At 45.8% G+C, this 18,747-nt stretch overlaps 1 protein-coding gene across 2 annotated transcripts; it reads left to right on the forward strand.

Moving 5' to 3' along the window:
• The first annotated feature begins 7,638 nt into the window (after positions 1-7,638).
• Positions 7,639-18,510, forward strand: atpsckmt (fATP synthase c subunit lysine N-methyltransferase). 2 transcript variants are annotated; one of them, XM_041184406.1, is made up of 4 exons: positions 7,639-7,835; positions 14,905-15,042; positions 15,143-15,193; positions 18,023-18,510. In XM_041184406.1, exons 1-4 carry the CDS (start codon positions 7,665-7,667, stop codon positions 18,185-18,187), a joined length of 525 nt encoding a protein of 174 aa, XP_041040340.1. In that variant the 5' UTR covers positions 7,639-7,664; the 3' UTR covers positions 18,188-18,510. The 2 variants fall into 2 exon arrangements, with proteins under 2 accessions (XP_041040340.1, XP_041040339.1); XM_041184405.1 differs by having other exon boundaries at positions 7,639-7,910; positions 18,023-18,507.
• Positions 18,511-18,747: the final 237 nt, after the last annotated feature.

Below are 18,747 nucleotides of genomic sequence, written 5' to 3' on the forward strand. Positions count from 1 at the left end.
GGATGGGATACAGAGTGAAGAGACAGTAGGGGTGATGCACAGCCAAATACAGAAGGGAAACTAAGTCAGTCTGGAAGGCAGAGCAAATATAGATCTGTTAAGGCACAAGTGAATAATGCAAGGCTGGATAGCATCTATTTTAACACAAGGAGTCTTACAAGTAAGGCAGATCGATTGAAGGCGTTGATTAACACATGGGAATATGATAGTGTTGAGGGTTGAGGGAAGGGCAGGACTGGCAGCTCAATATTTCAAGGTATAGAAACCTTAAGCATGACGGTGGTAGGGGTGGGGGGAGTGTAAAAGAGAAGGTGGCATTGTACTATTGATCAATTATTGCAGTAAGGAGGATGGTATCTTAGAAGGTTCCTCAAATGGGGCCATATGGGTAGAACTTAAAAACAAAAAAGGTGCAATCACTTTGCTGGGAGTGTACAATAGGCCTCCAAACAGTAAGGGGGAGATAGAGGAGCAGATATGTAGGCAAATCTCAGAGAAGTGTAAAAATAATAGGGTAATAATAGCAGGGGATTTCAACTTCTCGAATATTAACTGGGATAGTTTTAGTGTGAAAGGCTTAGAGGGGGCGGAATTCTTAAAGCGCATCCTGGAGAGCTTTTTGAGCCAGCACGTAGAAAGTCCTACAAGAGAAGAGGCGGCACTGGACCTAATCTTAGGGAATGAAGCCGGGCAAGTGGTAGAAGTGTCAGTGGGGGAGCATTTTGGGGATAGTGACCATAACTCTGTAAGATTTAAGGTAGTTATGGAAAAGGACAAAGATGGACCAGAAATAAAGGTCCTGAGTTGAGGGGTGGCCAATTTCAATATGATAAGATAGGATCTGGCCAAAGTGGACTAGGAATGGCTACTTGTAAGAAAGTTTACATCAGCCCAGTGGGAGTCATTCAAAAAGGAAATAATGAGAGTTTAGGGCCAACATTTTCCCGTAAAGGTGAAAGGTAAGACCAACAAGTCCAGGGAACTCTGGATGTCAAGGGATATGGAGGATTGGATAAAGAAATAAAAGGTTTATGGCAGATACAGAGGGTTGAAAACAGCGGAAGCTCTAGAGGTGCAGAGAAAACGTAGGGGGATACTTAAAAAAGTAATTGGGAATGCAAAGAGAGGGCATTAAAAAACACTGGCAGGCAAGATAAAGGAAAACCCCAAGGCATTTTATAAATATATTAAGAGCAAGAGGATAACCAGGGAAAGAGTAGGGCCCATTAGGGTCCAAAGTGGCAATCTGTGCATGGAGCCAGAAGATATAGGTGAGGTTTTGAATGATTACTTTTCATCTGTGTTCACTATGGAGAAGGATGATGTAGGTGTAGAAATCAGGGAGAGGGCACTGAGATATACTTGAACAAATTAGCATTGAAAGGGAGGAGGTATGAATGGTTTTAGCAGGCTTAAAAGTGGATAAATCCCCATGCCCAGATAAGATGTATCCCAGGCTGCTATGTGATGCAAGGGAAGAGATTGCAGGGGCTCTTACACTAATTTTCAAATCCCCTCTGGCCACAGGAGAGGCGCCAGAGGATTGGAGGATAGTGACTTTTTAAAAAATTTATTCATGGAATTTGGGCTTCACTGGCCGGGCCCGCATTTATTGCCCATCCCTAGTTACCTTTGAGGAGGTGGTGGTGAGGTGCCTTCTAGAACCCTGCAGTCCATGTGGTGTAGGTACACCCACAGGGCAGTTAGGAAGGGAGTTCCAGGATTTTGACCCAATGACAGTGAAGGAATGGCGATATATTTCTAAATTAGGATGGTGAGTGATTTGGAGGGGAGCTTCCAGGTGATGGTATTCCCATCTATCTGCTGCCCTTGTCCTTCTAGATGGTAGTGATCGTGGGTTTGAAAGGTGCTGTCAAAGGAGCCTTGGTGAATTCCTGCAGTGCATCTTGTGGATGGTACACACTGCTGCTACTGTACGTCGGTGGTGGAGGGAGTGAATGTTTGTGGATGGGGTGCCAATCAAGCCGACTGCTTTGTCCTGGATAGTGTAAAGCTTCTTGAGTGTTGTGGGAGCTGCACTCACCCAGGCAAGTGGGGAGTATTCCATCACACTCCTGACTTGTGTCTTGTCAATGATGGGCAGGCTTTGGGGAGTCAGGAAGTGAGCTCCTTATCTCATGATTCCTAGCCTCTGACCTGCTTTTGTAGCCACAGTATTTATATGGCTAGTCAGTTCAGTTTCTGGTCAATGGTAAACCCCAGGATGTTGATACTGGGGGATGCAGTGATGGTAATGCCATTGAACATCAAAGGGCAATGGTTGAATTCTCTCTTGTTGCAGATGGTCATTGCCTGATACTTGTGTGGCGCAAATGTTCCTTGCCACTTGTCAGCCCAAGCCTGGATACTGTCCAGGTCTTGCTGCATTTGGATATGGGCTGCTTCAGTATCTGAGGAGTCACGAATGATGCTGAACATTGTGCAATCATTAGCGAACATCTCCACTTCTGATCTTATGATGGAAGGTCATTGATGAAGCAGCTGAAGATGGTTGGGCCTAGGACACTACCCTGCGGAACTCCTGCAGTGATGTCCAAGAGCTGAGATGACTGACATTCAACAACCACAACCATCTTCCTTTACGATAGGTATGACTCCAACCAGTGGAGAGTTTTGCCCTGATTCCCATAGACTCCAGTTTTGCTAGGGTTCCTTGATGCCACACTCAGTCAAATGTTGCCTTAATGTCAAGGACAGTCACTCTCACCTCACCTTGGGAGTTCAGGTCTTTTGTCCATGAATGAACCAAGGCTGTAATGAGGTCAGGAGCTGAGTGGCCCTGATGGAACACAAACTGGACACCAGTGAGCAGGTTATTGCTAAGCATGTGCCGCTTGATAGCACTGTTGATGACCTCTTCCATTACTTTACTGATGATCGAGAATAGACTGCTGGGGCGGAAATTGACTGGGTTGGATTTGTCCTGTTTTTTGTGTACAGGACATACCTGGGCAATTTTCCACATAGTCGGGGAGATGCCAGTGTTGTAGCTGTACTGGAACAGCTTGGCTAGGGGCGTGGCAAGTTCTGGAGTACAAGTCTTCAGTACTATTGACAGGGCCCATTGCCTTTGCAGTATCCAGTGCCTTCAGCTGTTTCTTGATATCACGTGGAGTGAATCGAATTGGCTGAAGACTGGCATCTGTGAAGCTGGGGACCTCTGAAGGAGGCCGAGATGGATCAATCACTTGGCGCTTCTGGCTGAAGATTGTTGCAAATGCTTCAGCCTTATCTTTTGCACTAACGTGCTGGGCTCCTCCATCATTGAGGATGGGGATATTTGTGGAGCCTCCTTTTCCAGTGAGTTGTTTAATTGTCCACCACCGTTCATGACTGGATGTGGCAGGACTGCAGAGCTTAGATCTCATCCGATGGTTGTGGGATCGCTTAGCTCTGTCTATCACTTGCTGCTTATGCTGTTTGGCAGACAAGTAGTTCTGTGTTATAGCTTCACTAGGTTAACATCTCATTTTTAGGTATGCCTGGTGCTACTCCTAGCATGTGCTCCTGCACTCTCCAATGAACCAGGGTTGATACCCTGGCTTGATGGTAATGGTAGAGTGGGGATATGCTGGGCCATGAGGGTAAAGATTGTATGTTCGAGTACAATTCTGCTTCTGCTGATGGCCCACAGCGCCTCGTAGATGCCCAGTCTTGAGTTGCTAGATCTGTTCAAAATCCAACCCATTTGGCATGGTGGTAGTGCCGCACAACATGGAGTGTACCCCCAATGTGAAGGCGAGACTCCGCCTCCACAATGACTGTGTGGTGGTCACTCCTACCGACACTGTCATGGACAGGCGCATATGCGGCAGGCAGTTTGGAGAGGATGAGGTTAAGTATGTTTTTCCTTCTTGTTGGTCCTCTCACCACCTGCCGCAGACCCAGTCTAGCAGCTATGTCATTTAGGACTCGGCCAGCTTGGTTAGTTGTGGTGCTACCGAGCCACTCTTGGTGATGGACATTGAAGTTCCCCACCCAGAGTACATTCTACACCCTTGCCACCCTCAGTGCTTCCTCCAAGTGATGTTCAACATGGAGGAACACTGATTCATCAGCTGATGGAGGGCAGTACATGGTAATCAGCAGGAGGTTTCCTTGCCCATGTTTGACCGGATGCTATGAGGCTTTGTGGGGTCTGGAGTCGATGTTGAGGACTCCTAGGGCAACTCCCTCCCGACTGTATACCACTGTGCCGCTACCTCTGCATGGTCTGTCCTGTCGGTGGGACAGGACATACCCAGGGATGGTGATGGTGGAGTCTGGGGCATTATCTGTAAGGTATGATTCGGTGAGGATTATTATGTCAGGCTGTTGCTTGACTAGTCTGTAACTCAGCTCTCCCAATTTTGGCACTAGCCCTCAGATGTTAGTTAGGAGGACGTTGCAGGGTTGACAGTGGTGCCCTTATTCAAGAAGGGTAGTAGAAATAAACCAGGTAACTAGAGGCCAGTGAGTCTAACATCAGTGGTAGGGAAACCATTGGAAAAAATTCTGAGGGACAGGATTAATCTCCACTTGGAGAGGCAGGGATAGTCAGCATGGTTTTGCTGGGGGAGATCATACTTAACAAATTTGATTAAATTTTTCAAGGAGGTTACTAGCTGTGTAGATGAGGGTACTGACTTCAATAAGGCTTTTGACAAGGTCCTGCATGGGATAATGGTCAAGAAGGTAATAGCCCATGGGATCCAGGGCAATTTAGTAAATTGAATCCAAAATTGGCTTAGTAGCAGGAGGAAGAGGGTGATGGTCAAAGGTTGTTTTTGCCATTGTAAGCCTGTGACGAGTGGTGTACCACAAGGATCAGTGCTGGGACCCTTGCTGTTTGCAGTGTACGTTAATGATTTAGACGTGAATATAGGAGGTATAATCAGTAAGTTCACAGATGACATGAAAATTGGTGGTCTCGTAAATAGTGAGGACAGCCTTAGATAACAGGACAGTATCAATGGGCTGGTAAGATGGGCAGAGCAGTGGCAAATGGGATTTAATCCTGAGAAGTGTGAGGTGATGCATTTTGGGAGGACTAACACAAGGGAATACACAAAGAATGGTAGGACCCTAGGTAGTACAGAGGATCAGAGGGACCTTGGTGTACATGTCCACAGGTCCCTGAAGGCAGCAGCACAGGTAGATAAGGAGTTAAAAAGGCATATGGGATACTTAACTTTATTAGCCGAGGCATAGAATGAAAAAGGGAGGTTATGTTCGTGTTGTATAAAATGCTAATTAGACACAGCTGGAGTAGTGTGTGTAGTTCTGGTTGCCACACTATAGGAAGGATGTGATTGTGCTAGAGAGGGTGCACAGGAAATTCACCAAGATATTGCCTGAACTGAAGCGTTTCAGCTATGAAGAGAGACTGGATAGGCTAGGGTTGTTTTCCTTAGAGCAGAGAAGGCTGAGGGGAGACCTGATAGAGGTGTACAAAAGTACAAGGGGCATAGATTGGGTAGATGAGGAGAAATTTTTCCCCTTAGTGGAGGAGTCAATAACAATGGGGCATAAGATTAGGATAAGGGCAGGAGGTTTAGAGGGGATTTGAGGAAAGAATCTTTCATCTAGAGGGTGGTTGGGATCTGGAAACACATTGCCTAAGGGGGGTGGTAGAAGCAGAAACCCTCACAACAATTAAGAATTATTTAGATGAGCACTTGAAAAACCATAGCATACAGGGCTACGGGCAATGGGATTAGAATATAGATGCTTGATGGCCAGCACTGAGACGATGGGCCTGTTTCTGTGCTGTATAACTCCATGACACCAATAATGGATCAAAATATTGGAACTCCTTTCCTAACAGCACTGTGGGTGGACCTACACCACATGGACTGCAGCGGTTCAAGAAAACAACTCACCACCACCTTCTCAACTGGCAATTAGGGGATGGACAATAAATGAAAAACAAAAACAGAATTACCTGGAAAAACTCAGCAGGTCTGGCAGCTTCGGTGGAGAAGAAAAGAGTTGACGTTTCGAGTCCTCATGACCCTTCGACAGAACTTGAGTTCGAGTCCAAGAAAGAGTTGAAATATAAGCTGGTTTAAGGTGTGTGTGTGTGTGGCCGGGGGGGGGGGGGGGGGGGGGGGGGGTGGTGGAGAGAGAGAGAGAGAAGTGGAGGGGGTTGGTTTGGTTGTACGGACAAACAAGCAGTGATAGAAGCAGATCATCAAAAGATGTCAACAACAATAGAACAAAAGAACACATAGGTGTTAAAGTTAAAGTTGGTGATATTATCTAAACGAATGTGCTAATTAAGAATGGATGGTAGGGCACTCAAGGTATAGCTCTAGTGGGGGTGGGGAGAGCATAAAAGAATTTAAAAATTTTTTTTTAAAAATAATGGAAATAGGTGGGAAAAGAAAAATCTATATAAATTATTGGAGAAAAAAAAGGAAGGGGGAAACAGAAAGGGGGTGGGGATGGGGGAGGGAGATCAAGACCTAAAGTTGTTGAATTCAATATTCAGTCCGGAAGGCTGTAAAGTGCCTAGTCGGAAGATGAGGTGCTGTTCCTCCAGTTTGCGTTGGGCTTCACTGGAACAATGCAGCAAGCCAAGGACAGACATGTGGGCAAGAGAGCAGGGTGGAGTGTTAAAATGGCAAGCGACAGGGAGGTTTGGGTCATTCTTGCGGACAGACCGCAGGTGTTCTGCAAAGCGGTCGCCCAGTTTACGTTTGGTCTCTCCAGTGTAGAGGAGACCACATTGGGAGCAACGAATGCAGTAGACTAAGTTGGGGGAAATGCAAGTGAAATGCTGCTTCACTTGAAAGGAGTGTTTGGGCCCTTGGACGGTGAGGAGAGAGGAAGTGAAGGGGCAGGTGTTGCATCTTTTGCGTGGGCATGGGGTGGTGCCATAGGAGGGGGTTGAGGAGTAGGGGGTGATGGAAGAGTGGACCAGGGTGTCCCGGAGGGAGCGATGGGGTGGGGGGGGCTGAAGGGAAGATGTGTTTGGTGGTGGCATCATGCTGAAGTTGGCGGAAATGGCGGAGGATGATCCTTTGAACTCAAGTTCTGTCGAAGGGTCATGAGGACTCAAAACGTCAACTCTTTTCTTCTCCGCCGATGCTGCCAGACCTGCTGAGTTTTTCCAGGTAATTCTGTTTTTGTTTTGGATTTCCAGCATCCGCAGTTTTTTTGTTTTTATCTCTAGGGACAATAAATGTTGGCCTAGCCAGAGACAACCACATCCCATGAATTAATAAAAAACAAAATCTCCTGGGTAATATCCCAGGATCAAAGCAATTGCCCATCCGAGATTCAAACTTGTCGGGAAATTCCCACCGAGCCAGCGGCTCATGATTCCCGGATTCAGTAAGGTTTGCGCCGGACGGTTATCAGGAAAAGCGAATAGCAGAGCAGCGCAGCTTGTGGATATTCACGTTTAAGTTCATATCTACCACTCACTTTAAGCTGCTTCAGCATTTGTGCCTCATAAGCTTTGACAGTTAGTTTAAGAGGAAAATCTGAGGTAATTTTTTTGAGGGCGGAAATATTCACTCCCGGGTGTAGGTTCCAGTTGGAGCGGGTTGAGGTGGTGGCTCCCCCGCAGTTTCCATGGTGACCGCTCAGAAGCTGTGACTGGCCGGACCTCATTCACTGTGACACCTTCTCGGTTCAAAGGTGCATGGCCGGACGGGATGTCGGATCAGGCCCCTGGTAGCAGGCCAGGCCCCAGGCGGCGCTGGGGGCTGGTGCTCCTGGGTGCTGCCGGCGGAGCCGCGTTCGCTCTGTACGTGGCGGCTGCCCCGTTTGTGGCTCCGGCTCTGAGGCGGGTTTGTCTCCCCTTCGTCCCGGCCAGCACAGTCCAGGTGGAGACGGTGCTGCAGCTGCTGAGAGGCCGCCGGGGAGCGCTGGTGGATATCGGCAGCGGGGATGGCAGGATCGTGAGTGACAGAGGAGGAGGGAGAAAGCTGCGGGAATGAAGAGAGGGAGAATGGGGGATGGGAGAGAGAGTTAAACATACAAAGAACGAGAGAGAGAGTGCGGAAAGGGGGCGGCGAGAGGAGGGACGCAGGGAAGAGAGGGAGCTGGGGGACGAGTTGGGGGGTAGAGAACGAGAGTGGGAGGTGGAAGAGGAGTGGTGCGGTAGTTGGTGGGGAGAGGATGTTGAGTGGAACTGGTGGGAGAGAGAGGGGAGGGGCATGAGATTTGGGGGTGGGGGGGATTGGGAGAGGAGGGCTGTGGCCGCCGGGGACCGCTGGTGGATATTGGCAGCGGGGATGGCAGAGAGAGAGTAAAAAAACAGAGAACTGGAAAGGTGAGTGGGAAAGGGCGGAGATAGAGGAGGGGAGTGCGAGTGGCGGGGTGAGGCAGAGGAGGCGCTGTGGGAAAGGGGGAGAGGAGTGATGTGGGGGTAGTGGTGAAAGGGAGGAAAGAGGTGTGTCAAAGGGGAGGGAGTGTGGGGGGAGAGTGAGGGGAGGGGCATGAGGGGGTGGAGAGTGAGGGGAGGGGCATGAGGGGGTGGAGAGTGAGGGAAGGGGCATGGGGGTGTGGAGAGTGAAGGGGAGGGGCTTGGGGGTGGAGAGTGAGGGGGAGGGGCATAGGGCAGCAGAGAGTGAGGGGTGGGGCATGGGGCAGCAGAGAGTGAGGGGAGGGGCATGAGGGGGGCGGAGAGTGAGGGGAGGGGCATGAGGGGGGCGGAGAGTGAGGGGAGGGGCATGAGGAGGGCGGAGAGTGAGGGGAGGGGCATGAGGGGGCGGAGAGTGAGGGGAGGGGCATGGGGGCGGAGGGGGAGGGGCATGAGGGGAGGGGCATGAGGGGGGCGGAGAGTGAGGGGAGGGGCATGAGGGGGGCGGAGAGTGAGGGGAGGGGCATGAGGGGGGCGGAGAGTGAGGGGAGGGGCATGAGGGGGGCGGAGAGTGAGGGGAGGGGCATGAGGGGGGCGGAGAGGGAGGGGAAGGGCTTGGGGTGGTGGAGAGTGAGGGGAGGGGCGTGGGGGGAGAGTGAGGGGAGGGGCGTGGGGGGAGAGTGAGGGGAGGGGCGTGGGGGGAGAGTGAGGGGAGGGGCGTGGGGGGAGAGTGAGGGGAGGGGCGTGGGGGGAGAGTGAGGGGAGGGGCGTGGGGGGAGAGTGAGGGGAGGGGCGTGAGTGGGAGAGTGAGGGGAGGGGCGTGAGTGGGAGACTGAGGAGAGGTGCGTTGGGCGGAGAGTGAGGGGAGGGTGTAGGGGAGGGGTGTGGGAGTGAGGGGCGAGGTGAGGGGGTGAGAGGGGAGGGGCGTGGGTGGGAGAGTGAGGTGAGGGGTGTGGGAGAAAAAGTGAGGGGGGAGCAGTGTGGGGTGAGAGTGAGAGGAGGTGCTTGGGGACGGAGAGTGAGGGGAGGGCTGTGGGTGGGAGGGGCATGGGGGGACGGGTGCAGCGAGGGGATAGTGAGGGGAGGGGCATGGAGGGAGGGGCCTTGAGGGGAGGGGCGTGGGAGGGAGAGTGAGAGGAGGGGCGTGGGGGGTGAGTGAGAGGAGGGCGTGGGGGGTGAGTGAGGGGAGGGGCGTGGAGGGGAGAGTGAGGGGAGGGGCGTGGGGGGAGAGTGAGGGGGGGACGTGGGGGGAGAGTGAGGGGGTTGTGGGGTGGAGAGTGAAGGGAGGGGTGTGGGGCGAAGTAGGAGATGAAGTGTGAGGAAATGGGGTGGGAGAGCTAGAGAAGGGGTCTGGGAGTGGGGAGGGAGAGGAATGTGGTGAGGGAGTTGGAATAGGAAGAGGTGAGGTGATAGGGAGAGGAATGGTGTGGGAGTTGAGAGAGGAGAGGGAGGAGGTGTGTGGGTGTGTGCAGGGGAGGGAGTGGAGGGGTGTGGACGTGGGGAGGGGAAGGAGAGGATGGGGTGTGGGCAGGGGAGGGAGAGGATGGGGAGTGGGCAGGGGAGGGAGAGGAGGGTTGTGGGAGTGGGCAGGGGAGGGAGAGGATGGGGTGTGGGCAGGGGAGGGAGAGGAGGGGTGTGGGAGTGGGCAGGGGAGGGAGAGGATGGGGTGTGGGATTGGGTGGGATAGAGGGAGAGAGGAGAGATGTGAGAGTGGGCAGGGGAGAGGAGGGATGTGCGAGTTGGGGTAGGAGGGATAAGATGGGGAGTGGGTGGGGGAGAGGGAGAGGAGGGGTGTGGGAGTGGGTGGGTGAGAGGGAGAGAAAGGAAGAAATGTTGGGAGATTGAGGGAGGATATTTAGTGTGCTACTGTCCCATTTCCATGAAGGATAGCCTCAAAATTCAGCTTATGTTTGGGCTTTATTTTTTGGTTATCTCCCTTTTTTTAAATAAATTAATAAGCAAAATGAAAACACGACTCCACCTCCTTATCATACTTTGTCATTTACAACCCTATTTATATTGGGCCATAACTTCCAAGCTCCCCAGCGTCAGATTTGGGGGGTACACCAAAGATATGCCAGGGAATCCCTCTCACAAGTTCCCAGGTAAGGGTTTGCATGGCAATTGCCCAGAAGTGCAAACTTCCTCTGGACAATTACGCTGCTCTGGGAACCATCTGAAAATGCGGTTTAAATTGCAAACTTCAGCCAACGTTACAACAGTAGTTACCCAGAAAATGTTAGAAGAATTAAAACCTCTTCTAACTTCTTGGTAACTATTGTAAACACCCAGACCGGGTATGGGCAGGGTAAATAATGAGAAACTGTTCCCACTTGAGAGCGTCAAGAATTCGAGGGCATGGATTCAAAATAATTGGCAAAAGGTGTAAAAGTGATGTGAGAGAATGATTTTTCACTCTGGAGGCTGGAACGAACTTCCTGAGAAGGTGGCGGGGGCAAGTTTGTTCGAGGTATTCAGAAGGGAATTGGATTGCTACCTGAAAAAAAAATGTGCAGGATTACGGTGATAAGACATTGGAGTGGGACGAGGTAGAATGCTCTTTCAGAGAGCCAGTGCAGACTTGATGGTCTGAATGGCCGCCTCCTGCACTGTAAAGATTCTATGATACCGATTCCATCCCTCTTCCTGGCAACATTCTGAGATTAAGCCAGTCTGTGCAAACCTTGATGTCACATTTGATCCTGAGATGAGCTTCTGACCTTATATTCGTGTCATAACTGAGATCGTCTATTTCCACCTTTGTAACATCAATTCACCCCTCTTTCAGGTCATCTGCTGCTGAAACCCTCATTCATGCCTTCATTACCTCTAGCCTTGACTATTCCGACGCACTCCTGGCTGGTGTCCCACATTCTACCCTCCATAAGCTTGAGGTCATTCAAAACTCTGCTGCCTAAGTCTTAACTTGCAACAAGTCCCGTCCCTCCATTTCCCCTGTGCTGGCTGACCTACGATTTTTCTGCACTCAAGCAACATCTTGATTTTAAAATTCTCATTCTTGTTTTCAAATCCCTCCATGGCCTTGCCCCTCCATATGTTTGTAATCTCCTCTAGCCTCCAAGATATCTGCGCTTCTCTAATTCTGACCTCTTGGGCATTGCTCTGCTGTTGGTGGTCATGCCTTCAGTTCCCTCTCTGTGCTTCCCACCTCTCTCTTGTTTCCTCCTTTAAAACCTACCTCTTGGCCATGTTTGTGGTCATCTGACCTAACATCTCCTTATGTGGCTCAGTGTCAAACTTTGCTTTCTAATGCTCCTCAAGTGCCTTGGGATATTTCATTACCTGAAAGGTGCTATATAAATATAAGTTGTTGTAGAATGATCCTTGCTCTGTACACTGTGACATGCATATTATGGCATTGTCTTTTAGAGGCAGTGTTGTAATGTAAATGGGATATAAGGGAGACTTATAAGCATTTGCAAAGTGGCCATTGATGAATCAGTAGGAGGACCCCTGTGCAGAAATGATTAACTATACCTCTCAGTAATGTATCTGTCAATCATCAGCATGAGAAAGCTGTCTGCATTAAACCAAAAAGAAATCCAATTGATTGATAAGTCCTGAGGGAAGAAATGGAATGCCCATGTCCTACAGAATGAAATTAACACAGTGACTTTCCCAGGGGCAGTGAGCTTGGGTACCTCCTGACCCCCCTTCTTAGGTGTAGCTGTAGCAACAGGCCCCTCCCATACAGCAAGCTACAAAATGAAAGTTAAAAGACACAATAGAAGGGGAAATGTGTGAAATTCCTCCTGTCTAATTTTAGCAAAGAATGGATGCAATGCCAGAGCATGGTAATAAGAGAGAATTTTAATGAAATTCTAGGCTACAAAAGAAATTTAAACAGTATACTGTTCAAAATCATAGCCAAAGGAATTTATGCAAATAATAGGTACATGAAGTCTGCAATACAAATTGTATTCCAATCTAAACAGTCATTATAGATATATTTATGGCCCAGGTGTCTCTAAGAAAAGCACAAATTTTATTTGAATACATTTCTTGTTCATATCAGATTCTGTTTTTAAAAACCCATACTGATTAATTACATTAGTCCAATAATCTGATTAAATTTTTTATAGAGAGATGTTATTCCTGCCAGTGGAATATATAAGTTTGTTTTTCTGTGTGTTCTCTGAACCTGGAATTTTCTTGATCAAGCTTATACTGATATTAACTCTGCATTGCTCTTGCCAATGGCAATTTATGCTGAAATTTTCTGCAGTTCTTATTTGTATATGGCAGAGTGCATAAAACCTGCATAAATTCTATTTTACTATTAGGGACTGAAGAAACCATACAGTGTGTGCACAATCTTCTTTGTTTAAGCCTCTCTTTATCTTATGTTATGAAAATTAGTTTGAATCAGTCATTCACAATAAACACTACTGCATTTTTTAAGGAAAACACCTTTGTGGAAGCTTTTCTAATGTTACTGATTCTGTTGTCTAATAAAACATTCAATGATATAAATTTATTCTTGGAAAAATCACCAACTCTGCAATGCAGATATAAAACTTGAGGCCTTTTCCAAGTTGAAACTCCTTAGTCTTACTGCTTTTGGGTTGGGGGGCTGGTGGGAAATATGTTGTGCTTAAATTTTGAGCTCATTCAGAGCTGGTGTAAATTCAGGAAATATGTGTTCTTTGGTTTTAATGTGGAGCAGTGCTTTATTAAAGAGTGTGGGTCGTTTATGGTAGTTGTAACTTAGAAGTGGCACGAATCATGGTGAAAGATCCCATGTCTTGAGGTTCTGGCATAAATTATTTACATGAAAGTTTCCTTGTTTAAAAGAAAAACTGATGCACTTACACTGTGCCATAAATTATTAGGAAATTCCGTACCATAAAATTTGGTGGAGAGTGATTATGTAGCAAGCAATTAAGAAGTAAGTAGAATGAGTTCAGTAACTGTTGTTAACAAACAATAGCCATCTTGTGCACAGGAGATCTTACAAGCACCAAGATGAAATGAAGGAAGAAAAATACTTGCATTTATATAGTTCCTTTCACATTCTGAGCAGGTTCCAAAGTTTCACCACTAGTAGAAGCTATAGTTACAACATGACACATTTTACATTGTTTCCATTTTAATTTTGGTCATAGGAATTCATAGTAGAAATATAAAAAATAGGGAATATATACTTTAAAATAGTGTTGAATTAATTTGTGCTCTAACTCTGATTCACATGAAAACACAACTTGGTCTTGATTCCTTGTATACAATGCCATGAGAGGCCAAGTAATATTGCATTTGTTTGGTAGTACAGAGCTTGAATATTGCTGAAAAGAGAGGTTTTGCCAAACTTTTTCATCTTGCACTCATCAGGACAAATGGACGAATGCCAAATTTCAAATGATTTGGTCACAGCGTTGCCGTAGAGAAAGCAAAGGGGAAACCTAGACTCCCCGAGTTTCTCGGTAATTCAAAAAAGGCACAAGATTGGATCATTATTCCTTTTGTTTGCAGAGGACTGGTCCTTCTGTTTGAATGTATATGGCTTCTAGCAGATGTAAATAAACCACATTGCAAGCTTTACTGATTAGTTTGATTGTTAGTGCAGTTATTAATACACTCAGAATTGTTCACCAAGTGCTACCCATTTCTGAATCGCTTTTTACAGTAGATGTTCTGGGTTTTTCAGTGCTGATGCATGTAGGTTGTATGAATCAAACAGCATGCCCTCTCGGTTTGTATAGGCAGAATACAAACCATCCTCAACCAACCCAAAACAAAAACGTCTACTGTCAGATGTTATTCCATGATTAGGCAGCACTTGCTGAACAATCCTGAGTGTGCTAATAACTACACTAACAGTCAATTTAAGATTATTAGTCAAGCTTGTAACTTGACTCATTTACGTTTTTTAGAAATGACATACATTCATACACAGGAGCCCATTATAAACAAAAGGAGTATGTTCAAGCTTTCTACCTTTATTAAATTACCCAGGAGCCTATAGTTCCCTGTTGCTTTCTCCATGGCCAATCAATGCCTTGGCCAATCAGAGTTGTTTTGCCAACCAAGCAGCATCCTTTTTTCCTGTAGTATAAATTCTTGTGATGTTTGAAATTTGGCATTCTTGATTTGTCCTGATGAGTGCAAGACAAAAAGCTTCAGCAATGTCTCTTTTCAGCAATAATATTGTGCTATAAATTTGATTAGTTGCTGTAACCATCCTGAAACATGTTTTAGCCAAATATTGATAGCTGTCATGTCCTAGATATTATTGAAGAGATGATGGGTTTTCACTAGATTTTGGGTCAGACCTAATAAAGGTTGGCATAGGTTCCTTTATTGGGAATTTTACTGTTCTAAAAGTAAAACATTTTAACACTATTTGTATTAGAATTACTGTTAAGCAGCTCTCGAAATTTTGGATCATTATGTATATGAAATCCGCTATGTTGGTTACTGCAATTTGGAAATTGTGGACACAGCTTTTATGGTAGTTGTCCAACTTCTATTGACGCCCCACCATATAAATTGCATACCCATGTTAGTTGGTCATTAAAAATCAACAGCCTGTTTATCAGGGTTTACGATAATCTGTCCTTTTGACTTTATAGGTAATTGCAGCAGCAAAGCAAGGGTTTCGAGCTGTGGGTTATGAGCTGAATCCTTGGTTGGTTTGGTACTCTAGGTACAGAGCATGGCGAGAAGGAGTGCACCACAATACTAGATTTTACATTTCTGACTTGTGGAAGGTATACTCAGTGTTGCACAGCTCGCGCAGAACTGTTCTTCTGTATTATTCAAATTCTGTTATTTTCAATGTGGGTAATTGTTTTTGTCCTATGCTTTTAGGTCAGTTTCTCAGAATATAGTAATGTTGTCATATTTGGAGTTCCTCAGATGGTGAGTGTTGTTAATCAATTCTAAAACGTTTATTTGCGATAGGTACAGAAAGGTAAATTTTGCCAAACTCTGTTCCCGGTGTGGTTCCTCACTTGATGGGGTTGTGCATCGGAGAAACTGGATGAAGAGCCATTTTTATTCAAATTTTCCTGCTAAAGTCTCCATTGTATTCACAACAGACAGAACTGGCAAGTTTTATGTTTGGAGATTGACTTCACTGGTCCCTTACAAGTAAATATATTAATAAATAAGTTTGTTTATAGGAATTGGTTGTAGCTAGCACATTTTTCGAAGCCCTAGATCTTGGGTTTGAATCTAGCACACAATGATTGGGTTATGGTTGCCTCATTTTGGTAATAAGTCTCTTAAGTGAAATAGTTTATTCACTTCAACTTAGTTCGTAGTGGCTGTAACTCTTTCGAGTACAAACACATTTCCATCTGTTCCTATTCAGATGAAATTACATTGTTTCATAATTTGCCATGGTGAGATTTGAACTCTTGATCTTGGGGTTACAAGCCCAGTAACTCTTTCGAGTACAAACCCGTTTCCATCTGTTTCAGATGAAGTTACGTTGTTTCATAGTTTGCCATTGTGAGATTTGAACTCTTGATCTTGGGGTTACAAGGCCAGTACCATAACCACTTGGCTATTTAGGCCAAGCATGTATTATATGTAACTCTTTCGAGTACAAACCCGTTTCCATCTGTTTCAGATGAATTTACATTGTTTCATAGTTTGCTGTTGTGAGATTTGAACTCTTGATAATCTTTTAAATGAAAACCAAATCAACAAAATTGGGATAAATCAGGCACAGCCCCTAATTCAGGTCAGCTGTAAAACCAAGGACAAAGTTTAAAGGAACCTTACAAAGTTTAAATCAAAATGTGATTAAAGGGGTCAACAAAACACCCCAGTCCCCGCGGTGCCCAGCGAGCACGGAAGGCCTTGAGAGTGTCAGCAGACACCGCGTGCTCCCTCTCCAGGGACATCCGGCAGCGAACGTAGCCGCAGAAGAGGGACAAACAATCGGGCGGGACTCCCCCGTCGATCGCCCGCTGCCTGGACCTGTTAATGGCCAACTTGGCCAGGCCCAGGAGCAGGTTCACGAGGAGGTCCTCCTCCTTCCCGACCCCCTTCCGCACCGGGTGCCCATAGATCAGGAGCGTGGGGCTGAAGTGCAAACAAAACATCAATAAAAGGTTTTTCAAGTAACTGAAAAGGGAGTGCAGCCTACAACACCCTATGTATACATGGTCCACGGACTCCACAAGACCGCAAAAAGGGCACGTTTCCTGAGAGTCCGTGAACCTATGCATCCTCTTATTATAAGGGACTGCTGCATGCAACACCCTCCAACCCAGGTCCCCGATAGAAAGGGGGAGGACACCTCCGTAGAGGGCCTCCCATCGGGGGCCTCCACCGCCGGACGGCAGTATAATTTGCCATGGTGAGATTTGAACTCTTGATAATCTTTTAAATGAAAACCAAATCAACAAAATTGGGATAAATCAGGCACAGCCCCTAATTCAGGTCAGCTGTAAAACCAAGAACAAAGTTTAAAGGAAACTTACAAACTTTAAATCAAAATGTGATTAAAGGGGTCAACAAAACACCCCAGTCCCCGCGGTGCCCACCGAGCACGGAAGGTTGAACTCTTGATCTTGGGGTTACAAGCCCAGTACCATAACCACTTGGCTATTTAGGCCAAACCCAGTGATTTGCTTTGTAACTCTTTCGAGTACAAACACGTTTCCATCTGTTTCAGATGAAATTACATTGTTTCATAGTTTGCCATTGTGAGATTTGAACTCTTGATTCATAGTTTGCCATTGTGAGATTTGAACTCTTGATCTTGGGGTTACAAACCCAGTACCATAACCACTTGGCTATTTAGGCCAAGCATGAAGTTACATTGTTTCATAGTTTGCCATTGTGAGATTTGAACTCTTGATCTTAGGGTTACAAACCCAGTACCATAACCACTTGGCTATCATACCAGAATTTAGTTCCATAACAAACAACTCATTGTTAATTGGAACTAATTTGGTAATCCTGCTCACAAGACCCATGGGATTGATTTAAGGTTAAAAAAAATCGTCTCATTATAGTAGGCAGCTGTCCTTCTAAAGCTTGGGATAATGACAGAAAGAAAGAACTTGCAATTGTGCAGCACCTTTCATGTCCTCAGGATGTCCTATAATTCTTCACAATCAATGAATCATCTTTGATTCTGTTTTATTTATTTTCTTTCTTCCTTTCAGAAAGCCTAACCTGCACTTGAGATCTGTTGGTAGTGTGGCTGACACCAGGAGGTCATAGTGTAGTGGCATTGTCCTGAACCCTACTACTTCATGTTATGTACATTTATACTGTATGTGAATGATTTTTAAAAAAAATCTAAGAATAGAATGGTGTATTTGAGGTTCATTCCTCATTTAATTGAGTAATGTTTCAGTGGAATATCAAGACTGGGGGTATACGAAGAGGAATCTCATGTTTTCAATCAGCCTCAAGATATAACATATATGGAAATCATGATCTTGGACCAATCATCATTGGGTGATTTTTCTATTAAGTATATGAGTTAATATTTGAAGGCAGGGCCCCAAGAACTTGGTTTTGCCATGGATTAAGAAATTGGCATTGAAATTATATGTCTGTCGGAAAGCACGTTTTAGAAAAAGACAGTTGTGTCTGTGTTAGATGTGAAATGTGAGTTTATGTCTTTTTGTTTGGAATTACAACTTTAGATTAAGGAGATTTTTCTTTAATTTAGGAACAGCTTTATATGAGGGAATTTTCTGACTGCATTTTCTGCTGTTCCAGATGCAGTCCTTGGAGGAGAAACTTCAGAGCGAGCTGAAGGGCAATGCTAGAGTTGTAGCCTGTCGTTTCCCATTTCCCAGCTGGATTGCTGTTCATGAATCTGGAAAGGGAATCGATACCGCCTGGTTGTATGATGCAAAGTCATTTAAAACCACAGCAAAATAAGTCTCTGATTAAAACAATGGAAAGGACAAGACAGGCATAATTTTCATATTGCTGCAGAGTGGCTCGAAGATTGTCTTTGAGAATTAAATAGTGGAAAAACCTTGATAGAAGTGACCGAATCAATCAGCTAATCAGTTGGAGCTGCAGCATTGCTTTTAAGCCAGTCAATTTTTTTACAGGGCAAATAATGCAAATATTAAACTCCGTTGTAACTGAACAAATGTTTCTACTTTATCAGATTCAGTTAACAAAAATGTAATTTTAAATGAACTCTTGTCCAGATGTGATATTTAATACGATATAAGAATTGTTACTGATTAAACCTTTAATTATGTCTGGTTTGTTGTAATGTTAAAATGGACTCTCAGAATTGCCAGTGAATTTCCCTAGGATCAGTTTGTTAGTGTAATATGGGATTTGGCATTTAGCCATGAAAATGAGGAAAATTTAATCTTTGATATCTGATGTGTTATCCAATCTTTGCTGGTGTCGCAGAGAAGGAACACCATTTCCAGCTTTTGAACATTTATTCATTGGTGTATTTTTAATTCATTCATGGA

The sequence above is a fragment of the Carcharodon carcharias genome, chromosome 3 (assembly GCF_017639515.1).
Source record: "Carcharodon carcharias isolate sCarCar2 chromosome 3, sCarCar2.pri, whole genome shotgun sequence".
Taxonomy (NCBI): domain Eukaryota; kingdom Metazoa; phylum Chordata; class Chondrichthyes; order Lamniformes; family Lamnidae; genus Carcharodon; species Carcharodon carcharias.